We start from the raw sequence: 19063 nt of genomic DNA on the forward strand, positions 1-19063 counted from the left end.
ATACTAGGAAATAACTGCAGACTATTTACATTATAATATTATAAATTTTATTTTGTGCATTTGCTTTTTCACTACTAAGCATAACAATCACTTTTACAAAATTTAGCTTTAAGAATAGAAGCACATGATATAAAATTGATTTAGAATAGAGTTATCAATATTGCCACATATTGGCATTCTCCAAAAACAAACTAGACAAAGTCCCTAGCTAGGAGCGTCCAACAACTCACTTCAGTAATTATTTATTAAAGAGTGTTAACTATATTATTATTATAGTTATATCCTGTTCAGGCAAGATACCAGGTCATCGATACAGTATAATACACGCCATGACAGAGAGAAAGAGAAGAGGCCTTAATCTCATGTGTCTGGATTCATCAAAGGAGATGAACAGTAAGTTTACATATAAGGAAATAAAGAAACATTCCCTATGGTAGCCAGTGCACAAACAGAAAAAGTATAAATTACACTTGAGGAATTCAGTCTATTAGGATAATAATCTATGTCTGCATCTGACCTAAAGGGGCTCATATTTTAAATAAAATTAAAACATTGCAAACAAGTAAATAAAATGTTTTGATAACTTGTGTTTTCCGCTTTTTTTTTTCAGATTCTTCCAGAAGTCAATGGGTTTCGAGGTACATCCATTGGCAAAAGACTCGTCACAGGCATAGCTGGGTGGGTTTGACATTTGAACATGGCAAAGATCGCCCTCCGAAACCTACAATAAAAAGAGAAAATCTGGCACTATCCTATAATGACTCGAAATTTTAAAACATTTTCACATATGGCTAAGATGGCCACTACTACCAGTTAACATTTCCAGATAAGTTTCTGCCCCCAACTTTCTCCCCTGTTGAGAACCTTTATAATGAAGAAAGTATATGGTATAGTTGAAGACCAATTTTGTGTCATTAATTATAAACATTGGAGACATTTAATAGAAATCAGTAATTATGTGTTTAAATGACACTTCTAATGTCAGTGGCAATCCTTTATTTATTTGAACCAGGAATATGCATTTCATGCATCTGCTCTTCTGAGCAAAGGCCAGCTGAAATTAAGGGGAGCTTGAGAATAATTGATCTTTCCAAAAGAGCTATCAACAGACTCTGAATGTAAAAGGCATTCTTTACTCTTCTTATGTGTTCTGTGTGGCCTTAAAAGTTTTTGTACCTCTTCACATGGCTATAACTAAAGCTGCTCTCCCAGATATGTGCATCAGTTCAATAGAAGCAGCATTGACATTCAGGGTCAAATTACTTGACCTGTACTGAGATTTAAGCTCAGTAGATTGCTTCATTCCATCTTTCCAAAGCAAAGGAAAATGAAATAATCCAAGTTTCACTGAGGAGGCAGAAAAGAAATCCTTACCAAGAGTCCTAACAAAAGGGATGGGTTTCTTTCTCCATAGTCCTGCATGACCACCCTCTCCTGAAGCCTGGGATTTTTCTCTTGCATATGAATGGCATGTCTTCTTTCTAGTAAATATACAACTATGCTCCCCATTTAGGGAGCCCAACATTGCCTTGCCTTGTCCATTATCTGGTAATAGAACTACTCTTTTCTTGGAAATACCAGTTCCACGTATTTTGGGTAGGATAACCAAAAGAACTAAGCTGAGCCTCCCAACAACCTTCCAGCAGCTTCCCCGCCAGAGAGTCATCTGAGATGAAACTTGAATCCAGGGTCACTGAGCTGGTAGAACTTGGGTTCGTGGTTGCCTGTGATCATCTTGCCTCCCTGTGGGAAGAGCCTGTCACAGAACTGTAGCTCTAGGCATGTAAGGTCCTCCAGTTGCATGAGTCAAACAACTTCTAAGAACTTGTTCAAAGTGAGTTTCTGTCACTTATCTCCTCCCCAGAAGTCTTAGAACATTATAGGTGGTCTTTTTAAACATTCTTCCTGTATCCATCATTTTGTTCAGAAGCATTGTAGACATTACTTACTTTTTATTGGCAACCACATAAATACAGGGATTGTAGAATGTAGAAGATTTTGCAAACAGTGGAGCAATGATGGCCATCGAGGGAGGGATCCTCTTTGGGTCACCAAAAGAAGCCCATAAGCACACGACTGAATAAGGGGACCATGCCACCAGAAACGTGAATATCATGATCACAGACATCTGTAAAAGAAATCAGTATTTGCCCAACCCAATATCTAAATAACTAACATATCTAAAACAGCATAAAATAATCTAGATTGGAATCTGAATAAGTTTATGTTGTTGATGGCATAAGGAAAAAACTGAATTTTACCCCTATTGTTCTTTGCTCATGTGCAAAAAAAAGTCATCTGTGACAGCAAGAGCTTGTGAAATGGATGCAATGGGACACGAGTGTAGAGAGGGCCTCCACTCTTTTGTGTGCTAGGGAAGAGTGCATATGCTGGCCTTGATGAAAAGCAGATGTGTACCTACTTCCAACTCATTTCTAGTAATTGTGGTATGGACTTCTGGCTTACACAAATTAACCCACTGCACACAGCTCAGAAAGCCTCAGGAGCTAGAGGTGACAGCTGGCTCTGAATGTGGGCCTGCCCATGGAACTTAAAAAAGAACTCACTGAAATCTTCAAAAAGAAGCAGTTAGAATTCTGAATTCCCTCTGCACGCAGCCAGGCAGCTGCCCCATCCTCTCCCGAGGAGCACCCAGAAGGTCAGTGTAAAAGAGGGGAGCAGAGAAACTCAGGACTGGGGGACACCGGGCTCAAGTGAGAGCTAGAGCACTGTACTGGAAAGAGGGGTGCTGCATGCTCTCTCCTGCCCTGCTCTGAGCCATAGCATACAGACAAACAGACCCCCTCCCAGGCATTGGAAAGAATCCTGTCCTTGGAAACTGACCAGCCCAGGAGAAAAGACCTGGAGATGCGGACTGTCAGAAAGCCCCCCAAAGAAACATCCCAACCAAAGAACCCATCTGAAGCTTGCAGTCAGCACTTCAGGGCATCACTCAGTACTCAGGACAGTCACCGACCACCAGACACGGAGGGAACATGCAAACTGACAGGCAGAGGCCAAAATGGCTCAGAAACGCAAGAGAAACAATGTGATGAACATAAGGAAATTATATACAGAAGATATAAAACAAGAAGAGGAGGCTATTAAAAAGGAGCATAGAGTATAAAATAATTATTTTATCTATAACAAGGGTTTTATCCCACATAGGAGAGCCGAATTTTTAAACACAATGGAAAGGGTAAGGTAAATGACGTGAGTTGTGCAGGCACAGGGTTAGATCCCATCTTTATTTAAGATTTATATCATGTTCAATATGGGTTTTTTGCATTAATTTTTATTTTTGACAATATTGCACTAACTACTTTTTTTAATTACTGAGTTTTTTGGTGTCCACTTAAATTTTTCACCCAAGGCTTGAGTGTCACTCTCCCTACCCAACCCCAGACCGGGACAAGGTTGAGAAAATCCCTCAGAAAGTAGAAATAAAAACAAACAAACTCCAAAGAGGGACAACATGAAAGAAAAAAATTAAATGAGGAGATAAATCCAGGATATTAATATCCAAATAACAGGAGTTCCAGGAAAAGAGAACAGAGAAAACAAAGCAGGGTGAGAGATCACCAGAGAAATAAGGTAAGAGCTCTCCCAAAGCGGGGGCCCTGGGCCTTCCCAGTTACCCAAGCCCAGCACGTAGGTGAATGAAGAGCCACACCAAGACACACCAGTTTGCAAGTCCAGAAAACCAGATCCTACCAGCCTCCAGAGACAACACACAGGTCACTACAAAGAGTCAGCCACCAGCATGCGGGGTGAGCCTTCTCAAGAGCAACACCAGAAGCTAGGAGACTACAGGGCATGCCTCCAAAGTTCTCGGAAAATCATTCGTCTACTTAGAATTTTATACCAGGCAAACAATCAGTTCATTATGATAGTAGAATTTGAAAACATTTTCAGGCATGCAAAATCTTTAAAATTTTAAACCTCTGGATAGCTTTCTCAGGAATCTTCTTGAGAATGTGCTCCACCACATGAGAGAGAGTAACCAAGAGAAAGGAAGACACGCAACCCAGAAAACAGGCAATCTGACCCAAGAGAGAGGTTGCCAGCTTTCTGGACTGTGGTTTTAGAAAACAGCCAGTGCAGGGCAAAAAGCCCAGGAGTGCCAGGAAGCAACGTTCCACAAAAAAGAGAAAGTCTCTGATGCCTTTGAAAGTGCTGAGAGGAAACTGATGCTCTTGCTGGAGAGATTAGAGATGAGTTAGTAACAGGTACACAGGGGAGTAAGCAAAGGAAACCACAATGAGAGAGCTCTGGCAGGAGAGGGGAGCAAAGAGCGAGAGGAAGGGAGGAAGAGGAAGAAAGAAAGAAATGAACAAATCATTAACTCCATGGGAAAAAAGTTTTATAAAAAATGAATCAGGGTGACCACATTGGAAATTATATAAATGTCTAATCACTGGGTTGTACACCTGAAACTAATATCATATTGTACAGCAACTGCAATTGAAACATTTAAAAAATCATTTAAAACAAAATACAAATCACTAACCCCAACAGAAATCTGCAACAAATAAAAGTTAGGTAGTCACAATAATGTAAACTTGACTCTTCATCTAACCAAACAAGATGAGGAGAGAGAAAGGTTGGTGAGGAGGAAGAGAAAAGGTTGGTTGCCTAAGAGAAACAAATTCTCATTGTCCACAGTGAGAAATCAAGAGGTAAATCCAAAATAACAGATTAGCGTTGTTAAGAAATATGGAGGCAAAGGCCAGACAAAAGAGACAGAGAGTAAGAATCGAGGGGATGGGGGGAGGTGACTGCAGGGGCCAGGGGACCACAGACGAGTAAAAGCCTGATTACTAAGTATTTTAAGGATGTAATGCTTTACCTTCGTTACAGCTACCTGGTCTGACCAGTCTCTGCTGAGGAAGGCAGTGCAGTTTCCAGCAGCTCGACATGTAATGGATCGAGCGACATGGTAATAGCAGTAGCACATCACTGTCAAGGGCACAAGGAAATTGATCGCAATGACTGTCATCGTGAAGGATACAAAAGATCTGAAAGTAAGAAAAGCGAGTCATTAAACCCCTGCTTGATTGATGTACTAAACTGCTGTGGGGGGAGGCGGGGCAGGCTTATTATTGGAAACAATACTGACACTGTCCAGCATCCATTATGTTATTCGGTGGCTTAGGAAGTGCATTTGACTCTCAGTCCGTTTGGACTAGGGGTTGGCAAGCTATGGCCTCTGGGCCAAAGCCAGCCTGTCATCTGTGTTTGTAAATAAAGGTTTGTTGGACCCACATTCTGACAGAGGTGCCCAAACTCTTGGCATCTCTGCGCCACCTTGGAAGAAAACAAGTTGTTGTGGGCCACACAGTAAATACACAGTGACAAAAACTGATGAGCAAAAAAAAAGTTTTAAGTAAATTGATGATTTTGTGTTGGGCCGCATTCATGGCCATCCTGGGCCGCATGCAGCCCACGCCATAGGTCGGACACCCCTTTAGATCCTGTCTGTTCACTGGCAGAGTGGAATATTGGATTAGGAATAGTCTCGCCTGTAAAAACTTAAAATATGTACTTGTCCACCCTTTACACAAAAGGTTTTAGAGTTAGAAACTTCGTTTTTCTGAGTAAGCTTTCATTTTCCTTAACAAACGAAATAATCCTCTTTTCCTTGGTAAATACAGAAAAGCATTACTAACTAGCAGGGATGGGGCTTTTGCTGCATAATTCTCAGAAGATGCTTTATCGCCGGACCGTTTTGAAAAGACAGGAAGGAGCCCGTGTTGGCTTTTGCCCGAGCTGCGTGCTGTCTAGCAGTACGAATACCCCTTACCCCTCTCAGACTCTCCCTCTGAGATGCGGATGCCAAAGGGTCCCCTGTATCCCCTTTGCTTCCAGAGGAGAGAGATGAAGGGACAGGTTAATCAGGGCAAGGAGAGCCGGACGGCCTTTACTTGCAAACAAGCATAATTCAATGCTGGATCCCCTACCAAGGAAGCTCTTCCACACACTGTGCGGAAAACATTTCATGTGAGCTTAAATTTGAAATGGTGAGACTGTGTCCACATCAGAAGCATTTGATTATCAAGTGTAAAAGTGTCCCTTACACATCATTTTTCCGCCAGTTTATGGTACAGGTAGCACCTGTAGGATCGGGGGCGTAACTAGCCCACCCGATGATAGGCATCAAAGCCCAGAAGAGGCCATTGATCCAGGCCCCCAGGATCATGCTGAGGTAAGTGTGTGTGGTCATTCTTCTTCCTGTTAATAAATATATGAAATAGCCACATCAATTGCCGGTAATACAATTCATATCTTCACTTTGTTTTGACTGATTATTTAAAAATCATTATCAAGTACATTGTTTATAGAGCACCTTAGCTCACTCAAAGCCTATGCATAGCCCTGGCTGGTGTGGCTCAGTGGACTAAGGGCCAGCCCGTGAACCAAAGTGTCGCAGGTTCGATTCCCAGTCAGGGCATATGCCTGGGTTGCGAGCCAGGTCCCAAGTAGGGGGTGGGCAAGAGGCAACCACACATTGATGTTTCTCTCCCTCTCTTTCTCCCTCCCTTCACCTCTCTAAAAATAAATAAATAAAATCTCCAAATTAAAAAAGCCTATAAACAAGGATAAACGGATCACTGAGAGGACAAGCTGAGAGAAGCACTTTCCAGACCTAAGCAAACAGCATCTACAAAGTCCCAAAATTGGGAAAAGGGTTGGCTAGGATCCCAAACTGAGGGGGCCCTAGTCTAAGCTAGAAAAGTAGCTGGGCTTTGGAGCTTCTTAGGAAATTTGGATTTTATTTTAAATATAATAGAAAGTCATTTAAATTTTTGAACAAAGACCATTGGAGAAATGATGCTGACCACAACCGCAGCCATTCTATTCACGTTCAAAGTGGCTGTGTGTCAAGTGAGACTTAGACCAGAAATGGATTCACTGAGAAAGCTGAGAAAAGCGCTGCACCTGCATCGTCAGGTCGGCAGATAGTCAGGTACCGATCCACAGCCACGACCGTGAGTAATCCAATGCTTGCCATTCCGAAAAAGATATTCAAGCCAGCATAAATCTGAAAACCAAAATTGTACAGAATCCACCATTCTATACACCTTCCAAGAGACATTTATCTTTTTATCCCATTGCGAGAATATATTTTAAATACATTAGATGTTTTTTATTATACTAATTTTTATTAAACCATTTTTATTGTTTTTCTATTACAGTTGTCCCAGTTTTCCCCCCTTTGCCCTCCTCCACCCATTCCACTCCCACCCCCAGTCCCACCATCAATCCCACTCTGTTGTCCAAGTCCGTGGCTCATTCACACATGTTCTCTGTCTGGTCCCTTCCTCTTCTTTCCACCATTATCCACGCACCCCGTCCGCTCTATTGTACTAATTTTAAAATACATCTTCCCCTGTCAAATTGCAACTGGTTTAAAAAAGGTATTTATGAAAAGGGTTTTGAGAGTTCATTAATTAAAATAATTTTTTAACATTTAAAGACAAAATAAAACTTCTATACAACATACTCTAGAGTGCAAAGTCAAACCATAAATTAGGTACAATGCATGTAACCAACAAAAGATTAGTATTCAGAAGGTAGACAATGTAATAATGGGAAAAGAGAACCAGAAAAATAGGCTATTCATACAAGGGCGAATCTGAATGTTTATGGCAATATATATATATATATATATATATATATACCACATTACATATTCAAAGAAGTGCAAATTATAAATAGATACCATAATACACCTATCAAAATGATAAAAACATTAAAGTCTGAAAATCCAAAGCCCTGGGGAGAATGTGAAGTAATAGAAGCTCTTATAAATGGCACCACAATTTTGGAGAGCAATTCGGCCACATCTGATAAGTTTGAAGATGAACATTTTCTACAACCCAGCCACCCTCCTCGAAGCAATGTGTCTAAAGAAACTCTCACATATTGTAGCTAATATGTATAAGAATATGTATAAGAACATTCACTGAAGCCTTTTTTTTAATGAGAGAAAAGCATTGGGAAGAAATGCTCAATAACAGGAAAATGAGCATGTTTGGGTATGTTCATAAAATTAACGACTTACAGCTACATGCATCAACATGGCTCAACCTCAAAACTATTGAATAATGATAGTTGTATAATGCAGACAATATATTATTTATACAAAATTTAAAACATTCAACCAGTATTTAGTTTATGTACATGAAAATGTACATAAACATTTTCTGTCTTATGTAGTAAGATAGAAAAACATTCATGGGAGAAAAAGGAGTAAGATCGGAATGGCATGCACTGACTTGCAACAGCATCTGTGAAGTTTTATATCTTTAAAGAGAAAAACAACCTGAAGCACGTGTGAAAAACATTAAGATTTGACAAAACTGGTTGGTGCGTACATGGGTATTCATTTTCTCTACTAGTCTCATTTTACTCTTTACGGTTTTAGAGTTAATATAGTAAAGTTTTTAAAACATCAGGCCAAGAGTCTTATTTGCCTACTATCTTAATGAAAATTAACACTAATTTCTTTTCTTATCAGCAAAAATAATAGTGGACATATTTAACAGCAATTCTCATGGAGGACTTCCCACACCAAAAAAAAAAAAAAAGATCAATAATGTGGTGGACAGCTTAACTATCTTATTTAGATATTAGTATATATCATTAATATTTATTGTTTCAAATAAAAGCATGGTATTTCTTTTTCAATTTGCAATGCACAAGTTTTCACTTGAATATGCAAGTATGTGCTTTTGTTCTTTAGTTGAATGTTAATTTTGTTTTCCTTTGAGTTGGGGAAATTTAAAAAATACATAAATATGGCTAGTAATTTCATTTCTCATAATCAAGAATATATTTCCCAGTCACTCCTGAAACTGTTTTTAATAAGAGTACCGTAACTACTACCTGATATGATCTTATTTGATTAAAGCCATGGGATTTTTTTAGACATTTAAATTTCTATCTCTTTAACCTACTTTATTTAGATTTCATTCCAAAAGTCTCCAATACCTGACATCCAGCATATCCAAATTTCCAACTTCCATGCAGGTCAGAAGCAGCGGACATGGGATAGCCAATGCTACTGACCCCTATGTCCGTGGCAGCCAGGTTAATGATAACTGCACCTGTGGGTGTCCGGAGCTCTTTGAACTTGATGAAGATGCTCAGAACTATGATGTTGCTGAGAATACTTATCGTACCTGAGAACATACACAAAAATATTAAATATATATACTTTGTTTATTGTATGTTTAAAAGTAGTGTCAAAATTAAACATTTAAGCACCTTTTATGCATTATATATATATACACACATTTATATATATATATATATATATATATATATATATATATATATATATATATATATTCATTGCAGCATTATTTACAATGGCCAAGATATGGAAACAACCTAAGTGTCCATCAGAAGGTGAATGGATAAATAAGAAGTGATGCATATACACAACGGAATGTGAATATGAATCAGCCATAAAAGAATGAATCTTACCATTTACAACAACATGGATGGACCTGCAGGGTATTAAACTGAGTGAAATAAGTCAGACAGAGAAAGACAGATACCACATGATTTCATTTATTATGAAGAATCTAAAAAAAGAAATGAACAAACAAAACAGGAACAAACTCGTGGATACAGAGAACATTGGATGGCTGCCTTATGGAAGGGGGTTGGGGAACGAGTAAAAAGCGGGGAAGGATTAAGAAATACAAAGTGGTAGTTACACAATAGTCATGGGGATGTACGGTATAGCACAGGGGGATGGTGTCAGGTGGGTACGAGATTCATTGGAGTGATCACTTTCTGGGTTATATAAAAGTCTAATCACTATATTGTATAGTGAAACTAATATAATGTTGTATGTTAACTGAAATTGAAAAATAAAAAAATTATGTTTAAAAAAAGTCCCACATAAACAACTTTCTAAGAAACAGGGCCTGCCCTTCCCACCTGAAGCACACTCTGACATGCTATACTCTAGCTCATGTTTTCAGGCTGAGCACATGAAGACGTTTAATGGCAACTGGGGGAATTTGAGTATGACTGGGTTTTAGATGATATTAAGAAGTTATTGTTGTCTCTGTTAGGTGTAATAGTGATATCGTGATTATGTAAGGAAATATCTTTACATTTTCGAGATACATACTGAAATTTTTAAAGGCAGGATGACATGACAATTGACTCTAAATATTAAAACTTCAAGTGGATTATTAAATATAAGTGATGGACACACCTGCTATGTTGTTTTTTTAAGAGTTGGCAATACCAAGAGCCCCCGAGGATGCAGAGAAATTCAAGCTGCCATATGTTGCCAGTAGGAATACCAGCTGGAACGGGCACTCTGGAAAACACGTTGGCAGTTTCCCGTAAAGGTGAGCATGCCATTACCATGTGCCCCAACAACCCCATTCCTAGGTATATACTCAAATGAGTATAAGGCCTTACCATCCTGAATGCACCAGACCTCATCTGATCTTGGAAGCTAAGCAGGGTTGGCCTTGGTTAGTACTTGGATGGGAGACTACCTGGAATACTAGGTGCTTTATGCTTTTTTACAGTCATCAAGATATGGAAGCAGCCCAAGTGTCCATCAGTAGATGAGAGGATGAAACAACTATGAGATATGTAGACAATGAAATACTACTCCGCCATAAAAAAGACAAATATCATATGATTTCACTTATATGTGGAATCTAATGAACAAACTGAACAGGCAAAATAGAGACAGACTCGTAGATAAAGAGCAGGATGACAGTTGTTGGGGAGGAGGTTAGGGGTGGAGCAAAGAGGAAAAAGGACTCCTGGACGTGGACAAGGTGTTGTGATTACAGTGGGGAGGGGGATGTAAGGGGGTTAAAAAGCAATGGAAAAAAATACAATAAAAAATAACCAATCAGTACCAAAAAAAGATAAATGAGAACATACATCCCCACAAAAATTTGGTAGCGCACATGGATGTTCACAGAAGCTCTATTCATGATGGCCAGCAAGCTGAAATAACCTAAATGCCTGTCAACTGACAAGTGCATTTGAAAAGGGGGGTACAAAGAATAATACTCAGCAATAAAAAGGAATAAACTATTCTAAATCTAACAGGATGTGTTCAATCTCCAATGCACTATGTTGCACTGAAGAAGCCACACCCAAGTGCTGCACGCTGTCAGAGTCCTAGTGCGAGGAGGAGCAGGACGAGGCAAGGCAGGTGGCAGAGCGGTGCCCCGCAGGGTCAGACCCCGGAGTGCTGCCTCCTCACAGCTTGCGCCATACGCTCACCACGTGCCTCACGCTAGTCCTGGGCCTGCTGATTCTCCACGTACATGACACTCTGGAGAAGGCAGAAGGAAAAAGTAATAGGAAGCAGATGAATGCTTGCCAGGGATTGAGGTGGCCAAAGGGTTCACAACAGAGCAGAAGGAGGGGGTAATTTGGGGGCGAGGGGGCAATGGGTTACCAGATCATGGTGGTGGTAACATGACTGCGTTTGTCTAATCACAGGGACGCACACAAAGGGGTGAAGTTTAGTCCATGCAAACCTCAAAAGTGAAGAAAAAGCAAAAAGTATATATCCAGGTGATGGGTATGTGGTGATTCATGATACTCTTTTCCCTACTTTTCTTTATGTTTGGGTTTTTTTGTAATAAAAAGTAAAACATCAAAATGTCTGTTGCTTCCAAATATATTCCAAGTATATTGCTCAACCCACTACTTTGAAATACTACGCTAAATCATCCCTTTCTGTAATGTTTGAATAATTTTATATATATATATATAAAATTTTCTTCACAGACAAAATTTTTTCTTCACAGACATTCATCACAGCCCTTTTTTTATTAAGGAAATAAATTAAATGCTCAAGATTGGAGAGGTTAAATAAATTGTGGAATAGCCATGCAAGGGAATCTATAATCCTAACTAAAAGTATTTTCACATAGCATTGTCTAACCGGGAAATGCTTGATATAAAATCAAATGTAAAAAGGAGCATATGTAATATGCATACAGTATGGTTTTAACTATGTTAAATTTTTTGCACAGAAAAGAGTGGAAATAAGTAAATCAAAATGTTAGTTGTTAAAACATTATATAAAATAAAAAAAATTTAAACATAGTAAATCCATTTTAATTCACTGATTAGAAGAGCTCTAGCTGTTCCTAAAACTAGTTTTATATCTTCACAGCCCTTCTGTAAAATAGAAATAAGAAAATTAAAACATTAAAGGATCCACCAATTGCATAAATCAGCACTGAAGACTGGTTCGTTCTTATTGTTGTTCAAGTACAGTTGTCTCCATTTTCACCCCAACATGCTCGCCCCAAGTCCCCCCAATCCCCACCTCCCACCCTAGAACCCACCCGCTTTGGCTTTGTCCACGTGTCCTTCTTTTTAACCCTCACCCAGGGATATGTTTATTGACTTGAGAGACAGAGAGAAACATAGACCAAATGCCTCCCATACATGCCCCAGGGATCAAACCCGAAACCCAGGTGTGTGCCCTGATCAGGGATTGACTCTGTACATTTTGGTGTATGGGGTGATGCTCCAACCGAGTCACCAGATCAGGGCAAGACTGGTTGTCATTGTTAATCGCAGTCCTTTAAATTCTTCGCTCGCCTTTCATACCAGCCCTGATTTTGGGGAATCATGTAGGGCTCTCCCATTACTTTTGGCAGCTTAACTTCCTCCTCCTCCTCCTTTCAGAGGCCTGAGAGTCTTTCTTTAGAGCATCCTTCTCAAGCCTCAACTGTCATACCAGATCTGCCTGGAAAAAGTCCAACAATTGTTGATATAACAAGAACAGTTTGTGTGACACTGATGTAACCTGGCAGCCAAGGAGAGTGGACTGGAATGTGCCTGTGAGAACAATGATGACTTCACTGTGCTTGTCAGTGGGGGCGGGAGGGGGGTTAGATGCCAGTGAGTGAGCATGTGTCCTACATGGTTGTCACATTCAAAATGACTGATCAAGTACAGCAAGGAATCTGCATCAAATTTTCCATCAAAGTTGAACATTCTTCCATGGAAACTATTTGGATGATTCAGAAGTCCGCAGCTTGGGGCAGCTGGTGATTGGCAGCTTCATCATGACAACGCACCTGCTCATGTATCATGTTCTGCAGAGTTTTTTTGGTGAAACATCAAAATACCCAGGTGACTCAGTCCCGCTACAGCCCAGATTTGGTGCCCTGTGACTTCTGGCTTTTCCCAAAATTAAAATCACCTTTGATAGGGTAGAGAATGGAGACTGTTAAGAGATTCAGGAAAACACAACAGGGTAGCTGGTGGCAGTTGTTGGGAGAACTGTGTGAGCTCCCAAGGTACCTCCTTTGACGGAGACTGAGGTGTCATTGTCCTATGTACAATACTTCTTGTACCTTCTTCATTAAATGTCCCTATCTTTCATATTGGATACTTTTTGGACAGGCTTCATACACTATCATCTTACAAGCTCTTCCGTTACTTTCCAGCCCCCAGCCAAGCCCCAGTTCCATACCCCTTTCATTGAACTGGCGTTAAATATGTATGAGGCGTGTGTGTGTGTAAGATCATAGGACTATTCCAATGTTACTCAAACCTCAGCATGCCCAACTCTGAGTTCTTCCTCCAGCCCACACACAGCAAGGGCTGGCTCTCCAGAGAGGAAGGGGGGTGGCTTTCAAATGACCAAGAGGCCTCACAGGTCACATCACCCTCGTCAAGTTTCCTGTCTGAGATCTGACTCTTTGCCTTGCAGGTGAAGAACCGGTGTCCTCTGGGTCCCAGAATTGGCTGAATTTGTACCGAGTTTCAGATCGCCCATTCACCATGCCCTTTGCCCCCCAGGCTAAATTGTAGAAAGAGATATTGCTCAAGTTGGTAAAAGCTTGTAAGAGCGAAAATCTAAGAGAAATAGCAAATTAAAAATTAAATTAAAAAATCTAAACAGGCTCTTAGTAAAAGTAACAAAATAAATATTTCACCTGAGTATTTTTCCTCATAATTTTGTATTTGGGAAGTTCAAATGGGTTGTTAAAGGTGAAAATTAGGGAAATTTTAGAATAATAAAGGTTTGAACAAAAGCATAAAGAGGTTAGATATGCTCCCTTCAGTTCATCTTCCAAAAGCCCAAACACAGATTCATGACATTCCTTGATAATATGCTGTGGTTGTACGTAAGGGCTCGAGAACCAAAACGCCCAAGTTCAAAGCCCGATCTACCTACCTAGTGGATGTGTGTGTCAGACAAGTAACCTAACTCCTCATGCGTGTAAAGGGGAAAGTAAAACGACCTCACTGACTGAATTAGCCTAAGGATGAGCTGTGCTGTACGTGTATTGAGAACGGTGCTTGGTATGTACCAACCACTCAGACGACGGCATTAGTAGCCGCGGCAGCAGCAGAGGCGGCGGCAGTGGTAGCAGCAGCCATGGACTCCCAGCAGTAACATTACCACTATCAATGCCACAGCAATAAGAACCGTGTAGAACCCTTTCTTAACGGGTCATTTTCTTTGCACACTATTTCTGTAACTAGATCAAAAATGATAGCTTTTCTTGGTCATCTACAAAAAAAAAAAAAACCTAACTAAACCAAAAGTTTCGTATACAAGGTATTTCTGTGTAATTGTAGTATGATTGTCTCAAGTAGCACACTGTTTTCTCATACAGGAAAAAAATCAAAAGAACTTGTCCAGTACTTATCATACAGAATTATTCAAATGAATGAGTGTGTCATTAAAATTTACAAAAATTAATTCAGGAAACACAATCTAGCACACAAGTAATACTCTGATTGTGAACTACAGAGGAACTAAAAGTTATAAAAAATAAACTAGATACAGTATGATTTGTTTTACTTTTCACTCTGCTTGCGAATATATTTGAAAATTTGTTTAAATCAACCCAAAATTAAGTTATGGCTAAAATGCATTACTGAGTATAGTTGGAAATATGGTGACTGGCCAACGTAAAACTTATACCACAATTCAACCTGTGCATAAAGAAGATAAGCAGAGCCCTGGCTGGTGTAGCTCAGTGGATTGAGCGCGGGCCTTTGAACCACATGATCGCAGTTCGATTCCCAGTCAGGGCACATGCCTGGGTTGCAGGCTGGTTCCCTGCAGGCCAACTCCCAGCAGGGGATGCACAAAAGGCAACCATACATTGGTGTTTTTCTCCCTCTCCTTCCCCTCTAAAAGATAAAAAAATAAATAAAATTTAAAAAAAAGAAGATAAGCAGAGAGCTGTTGTCATTTCCCCCATCCCTTCTTTATCTTAACTCAACGTACCCATCAATGAATGTGTGTTATGGGGAGGGGGACACATACTTGTCCAACACCTACTGTGTCACATTCGTGTATTTATGTTGGTAAATTTCACTCCACAAGAATCATGACAAGTAGCTTACTCTTACCCCCATTGTACAGATAAGAAAATAAAAGGTCAAGGAGATGAAAGAAGTCGCTCACTGTTGCAGACATACTGAAAGATAAACTCCAAAGCTTGAGCCCTTTCAATACAGCACTCTGGAAGGGGCTGAATTTTCCAACGCTGTCCTCAGTGACCACCAACACACTCTGCTCACTCTTTTTATACTAATTTTCTCTCCGGGACTTTTCAATCTTAACTAGATTGAAAAACTACAAAAAGTATGTAAATGACATAAAAACGCATTTTGCATGGTGCAGTCTTTCCCAATAAAAACTTAACAATGTAATAACCAAATACAGGGATTATAAAAGAATCACTAATTTGATCAACTTTTCTTGGCCCCGCTTCACTGCTCTCACATTGTGCGTCAAGATTCAAAGTAACCTGTGACGTTAACCACCATTAACAATGCTTTCATTTATTGCCTCACCTGCATTCTCGTATTTGATCTTCACAGCCAGAAAACAGAGCAGGTATCAACAGCCATCATTACTCGAGCACCCCAACTCAGAAAAGGGAAGTGACTTCAGGTTTGCCCTCAATATGGAACTTGAAACATTCTCTCTGAACCCATGCTTTTTCTACACCCACACGAAAGCAAAAACACCATGAACAGAGTAGTAAATATCCATACCTGCCATAATCAAGTAAGTTGCAACAATGTTGTGTTCAGTCTGTGAAAAGACAGAGCCATCTTCGTTGTGAGAGCCTGAACTGTTGCTTAAATGATCCCGGAGCATTTTGGAAGGAAGATATTGAGGTGGCCTTCCTAATAAGCCTTCAATAATTATAAATTGTTACACATGCCACTGAAGAGTTTTCAGAACCAATCATTTCCACTTCAAGACCTCAGAGAATAGCCTTTTCATAAGGGCCCTCCCTTAACAAATGTGACTGGGCTTGGAACTAATTCCCAGAGTGGGGGAAAAGCTTATTAGCACAGTAAAGAGAAATGCACCAAACCACACATTCTAACCAACTTGGGCACCAACCTTACATACCTGAGGAGATTATCAAGTGTGGACATCCATTTGAACAAGACAAACTCAGAAAACCAGTGTGGGAGGTGATCTAACTGCTCTCTGCTGGTCATCAGTTCTGAAACTAAGAGCCAGACCCAGCCCTCTAAAACTATTAATAAAGCAGCTGTTCAGGGTTTCAAGTTTTGCCCCTTACAATGTAAGATAAACAAAAAGGTCATCTCCCCACATCCTTCCAAATCTCATGCCCCTAAAAGCAATAATATTGTTTGGTTTATGTCCTGATTGATTATCTTTGCTTATACAGACATGTTGATACAATGGTTTGAGGTGTCTTCCATTTCCTTTTGAGCAAAAATGGAGAGACAGGAATACATAAAAGGATTCTGTAACATTTTCCTCTAAAGCCGTATCATAAACTCTAGGTCCATAAACCTAAGTCTAACTTAATAGCTATGTATTTCATAACATGGATACTCTACTTCACCATCCACCCCAGTTAGTGTATCCTATACCTAATATATAATAATCACATGTAGCCAAGTGCCTGGGTTCAATCATTCATCTTGAATAGGGGCAATTCTAACACTCTGGACTATGTTGTTATAACTCAAAAGGTAGGTTATATAAGTGGGTTACAATCTAACACAAACGTTTATTGTTAGAGATATCCCTAACACCATTTCCCCCCATATTTTTATACCATATATTACTAAAATCTGATTCAACAATTTCTTAAAATCAGTAACCTTTGAAAAATGCCAGGTGCTTACAGCATTATTTACGATCACCAAGATATGGAAGCAGCCCAAGTGTCCATCAGTAGATGAGTGGGTAAAACTATGGGACATTTATATAACGGAATACTACTTGGCCATAAAAAAGAAAATTATACCCTTTGCAACAGCATGGATGGACTTGGAAAACATTATGCTAAGTGAAATAAGCCAGTCAGAGAAGACAAATAACTTATAATTTCACTCATATATGGAATCTAATGAACAAACTGAACTAAGCAAAATAGAGACTTATAGGTAGAGAGCAGGATGACAGCTAAGGGGTGGGGGTAAGTTAGGGGGTGGAGAGATGGAGCAAAAAGGAAAAAAAGACTCAGGGACAACAGTGTGGTGATTGTTGAGGCGAGGTGGGTATAAGGGGACTTAGTAGAAATGGGGAAAAATACATTAAGATTACATTTTCTGCTACATGCACCAGTGTAAGCATGATGACCACTAGAGGGCTCTATCTCCCCACTCAATTTAATCTTGTGTGCCTCAGAACAGCACAGCAGGAAGGGACACAAGAAATTTTGCCTCAATTCACCCATCTATTTATAGACTGAAGCAGTTGAACTAGATTGGGTGACCTGTCCCAGATATCAGAGCTACCAGAAGCCAAATTCTTAATAAATGTAAATACTTGCCAGTATCAATACTAGTAAATTTGAACAGTATTCCAGTACCAAAATATTTTCAAATAACACTGAAAGAATGGACATATCATTTAAGTGGAACTCTCCCTTTTAAAACCTTTGTAGGGTTTTGAATCTTTTTCACATTCAATACACACAAAATAAAACACTTTCGAGTATGTTTTGGACCAGTCCCTTCCTCTTCTGTAATGGATTATACCTAGCTGTTACATCCACTTCCATTTCCCAGAAATAATTATTTCCATTTATAAAAACTGAGTAATTCCAAAGATGGCCACCTATCTGCCATAGATAGGTGTAAAGTACTTTCACATGCTCCCTTCATGAGTGAAACAGAAAAGCTATATCGTTATGAAGTTCAGAATACTAAGAAATAGACCTATTTCATATCAAAATGTTTATAGCTCACAGCTCTTTAATCTTGTAAATTTCAATGGCCTAGCCAATTCTTTCATAACTCTTCCCAAATTTTCAGGAATATGGAGAAATATGGCTTATATTCCATTACACTGTTTAACTGTTATGGCAATAAATACATTTTAACATGATGAAGCATATTAATCCAGTTAACTCAAAAGCTTTAATGTGAATAGTCATCAAAATATTTTTTTACAATGGAACTCAGTGATGCCACAGTACCATAGTCACTGATGTTAAGCTCCCTAAATATGTGAACTTAATTCAAAACTAAACGTCCCAAAGAAAACCCAGAAAGAACTACATAGGGAAGAAATAAGATGTGAAAATAAAAGATTAAAGGTGGCCAATGACCAAAAATATATACCTAAGAAAAAGGTGAAATCTCTAAGTTGTTTGTCTACCAACATATACACTACTTCCATTAGACATTTTAAGACATTTTTTAAATGTAAAAGAAAAGTGTAGGAATGTTATTTGTCACGGCCCCTTTGGTACTCACCGTGTCTTTTATAAACCAAGCCAGAAACCTGACCCTAAGTCTAAAAACTTTAACCTGATGATTCTAAATTAAATAGCCTTCTGTCCCATGTTGTGAAAGCATGGCTGCTTCTTCCTGTGACAGTAATTTTCAACACATTTCTTCGTTATATATATTCATAGCCTACATATTTACTGATGTTGCCACAATTCCATTAATCCAAAAAGACAAGTAAAACCCACAATACTGACACAGACAATACTATATGCTACTCCCAGGAGTATCAGGTTAGAAAAATTTACGAAAAGATATGGCAACATCATTCTTCTGAGAAAAAAAAACA

The 19063-nt window shown here is 39.3% G+C and overlaps 1 protein-coding gene and 1 pseudogene across 1 annotated transcript; one reads left to right on the plus strand and one right to left on the minus strand.

Moving 5' to 3' along the window:
- Positions 1-24: 24 nt before the first annotated feature.
- On the minus strand, positions 25-16870 carry RRH (retinal pigment epithelium-derived rhodopsin homolog). The gene is made up of 7 exons (XM_037031889.1): positions 16045-16870; positions 8995-9185; positions 6940-7042; positions 6078-6231; positions 4850-5018; positions 1950-2128; positions 25-721 (listed from the first exon to the last, which is right to left on the minus strand). The coding sequence occupies exons 1-7, from the start codon at positions 16148-16150 to the stop codon at positions 607-609; spliced, it is 1017 nt and encodes a 338-aa protein (XP_036887784.1). The 5' UTR covers positions 16151-16870; the 3' UTR covers positions 25-606.
- On the plus strand, positions 10436-10553 carry LOC118977183 (uncharacterized; annotated as a pseudogene).
- Positions 16871-19063: the final 2193 nt, after the last annotated feature.

Source organism: Sturnira hondurensis, unplaced genomic scaffold (assembly GCF_014824575.4).
Source record: "Sturnira hondurensis isolate 20B ecotype Veracruz unplaced genomic scaffold, ASM1482457v3 Scaffold0021214, whole genome shotgun sequence".
Taxonomy (NCBI): domain Eukaryota; kingdom Metazoa; phylum Chordata; class Mammalia; order Chiroptera; family Phyllostomidae; genus Sturnira; species Sturnira hondurensis.

Bases quoted from the DNA above. Each gene is read 5' to 3' on its own strand.
- RRH (XM_037031889.1), bottom strand. From the start codon at position 16,150: ATGCTCCGGGATCATTTAAGCAACAGTTCAGGCTCTCACAACGAAGAT. The intron at 7,043-8,994 runs GTATTGGAGACT...TTTGGTTTTCAG, and splicing joins TTGGATATGCTGGATGTCAG to ATTTATGCTGGCTTGAATAT. The intron at 722-1,949 runs GTAAGTAATGTC...TTTTTATTGTAG, and splicing joins TATGTGGTTGCCAATAAAAA to GTTTCGGAGGGCGATCTTTG.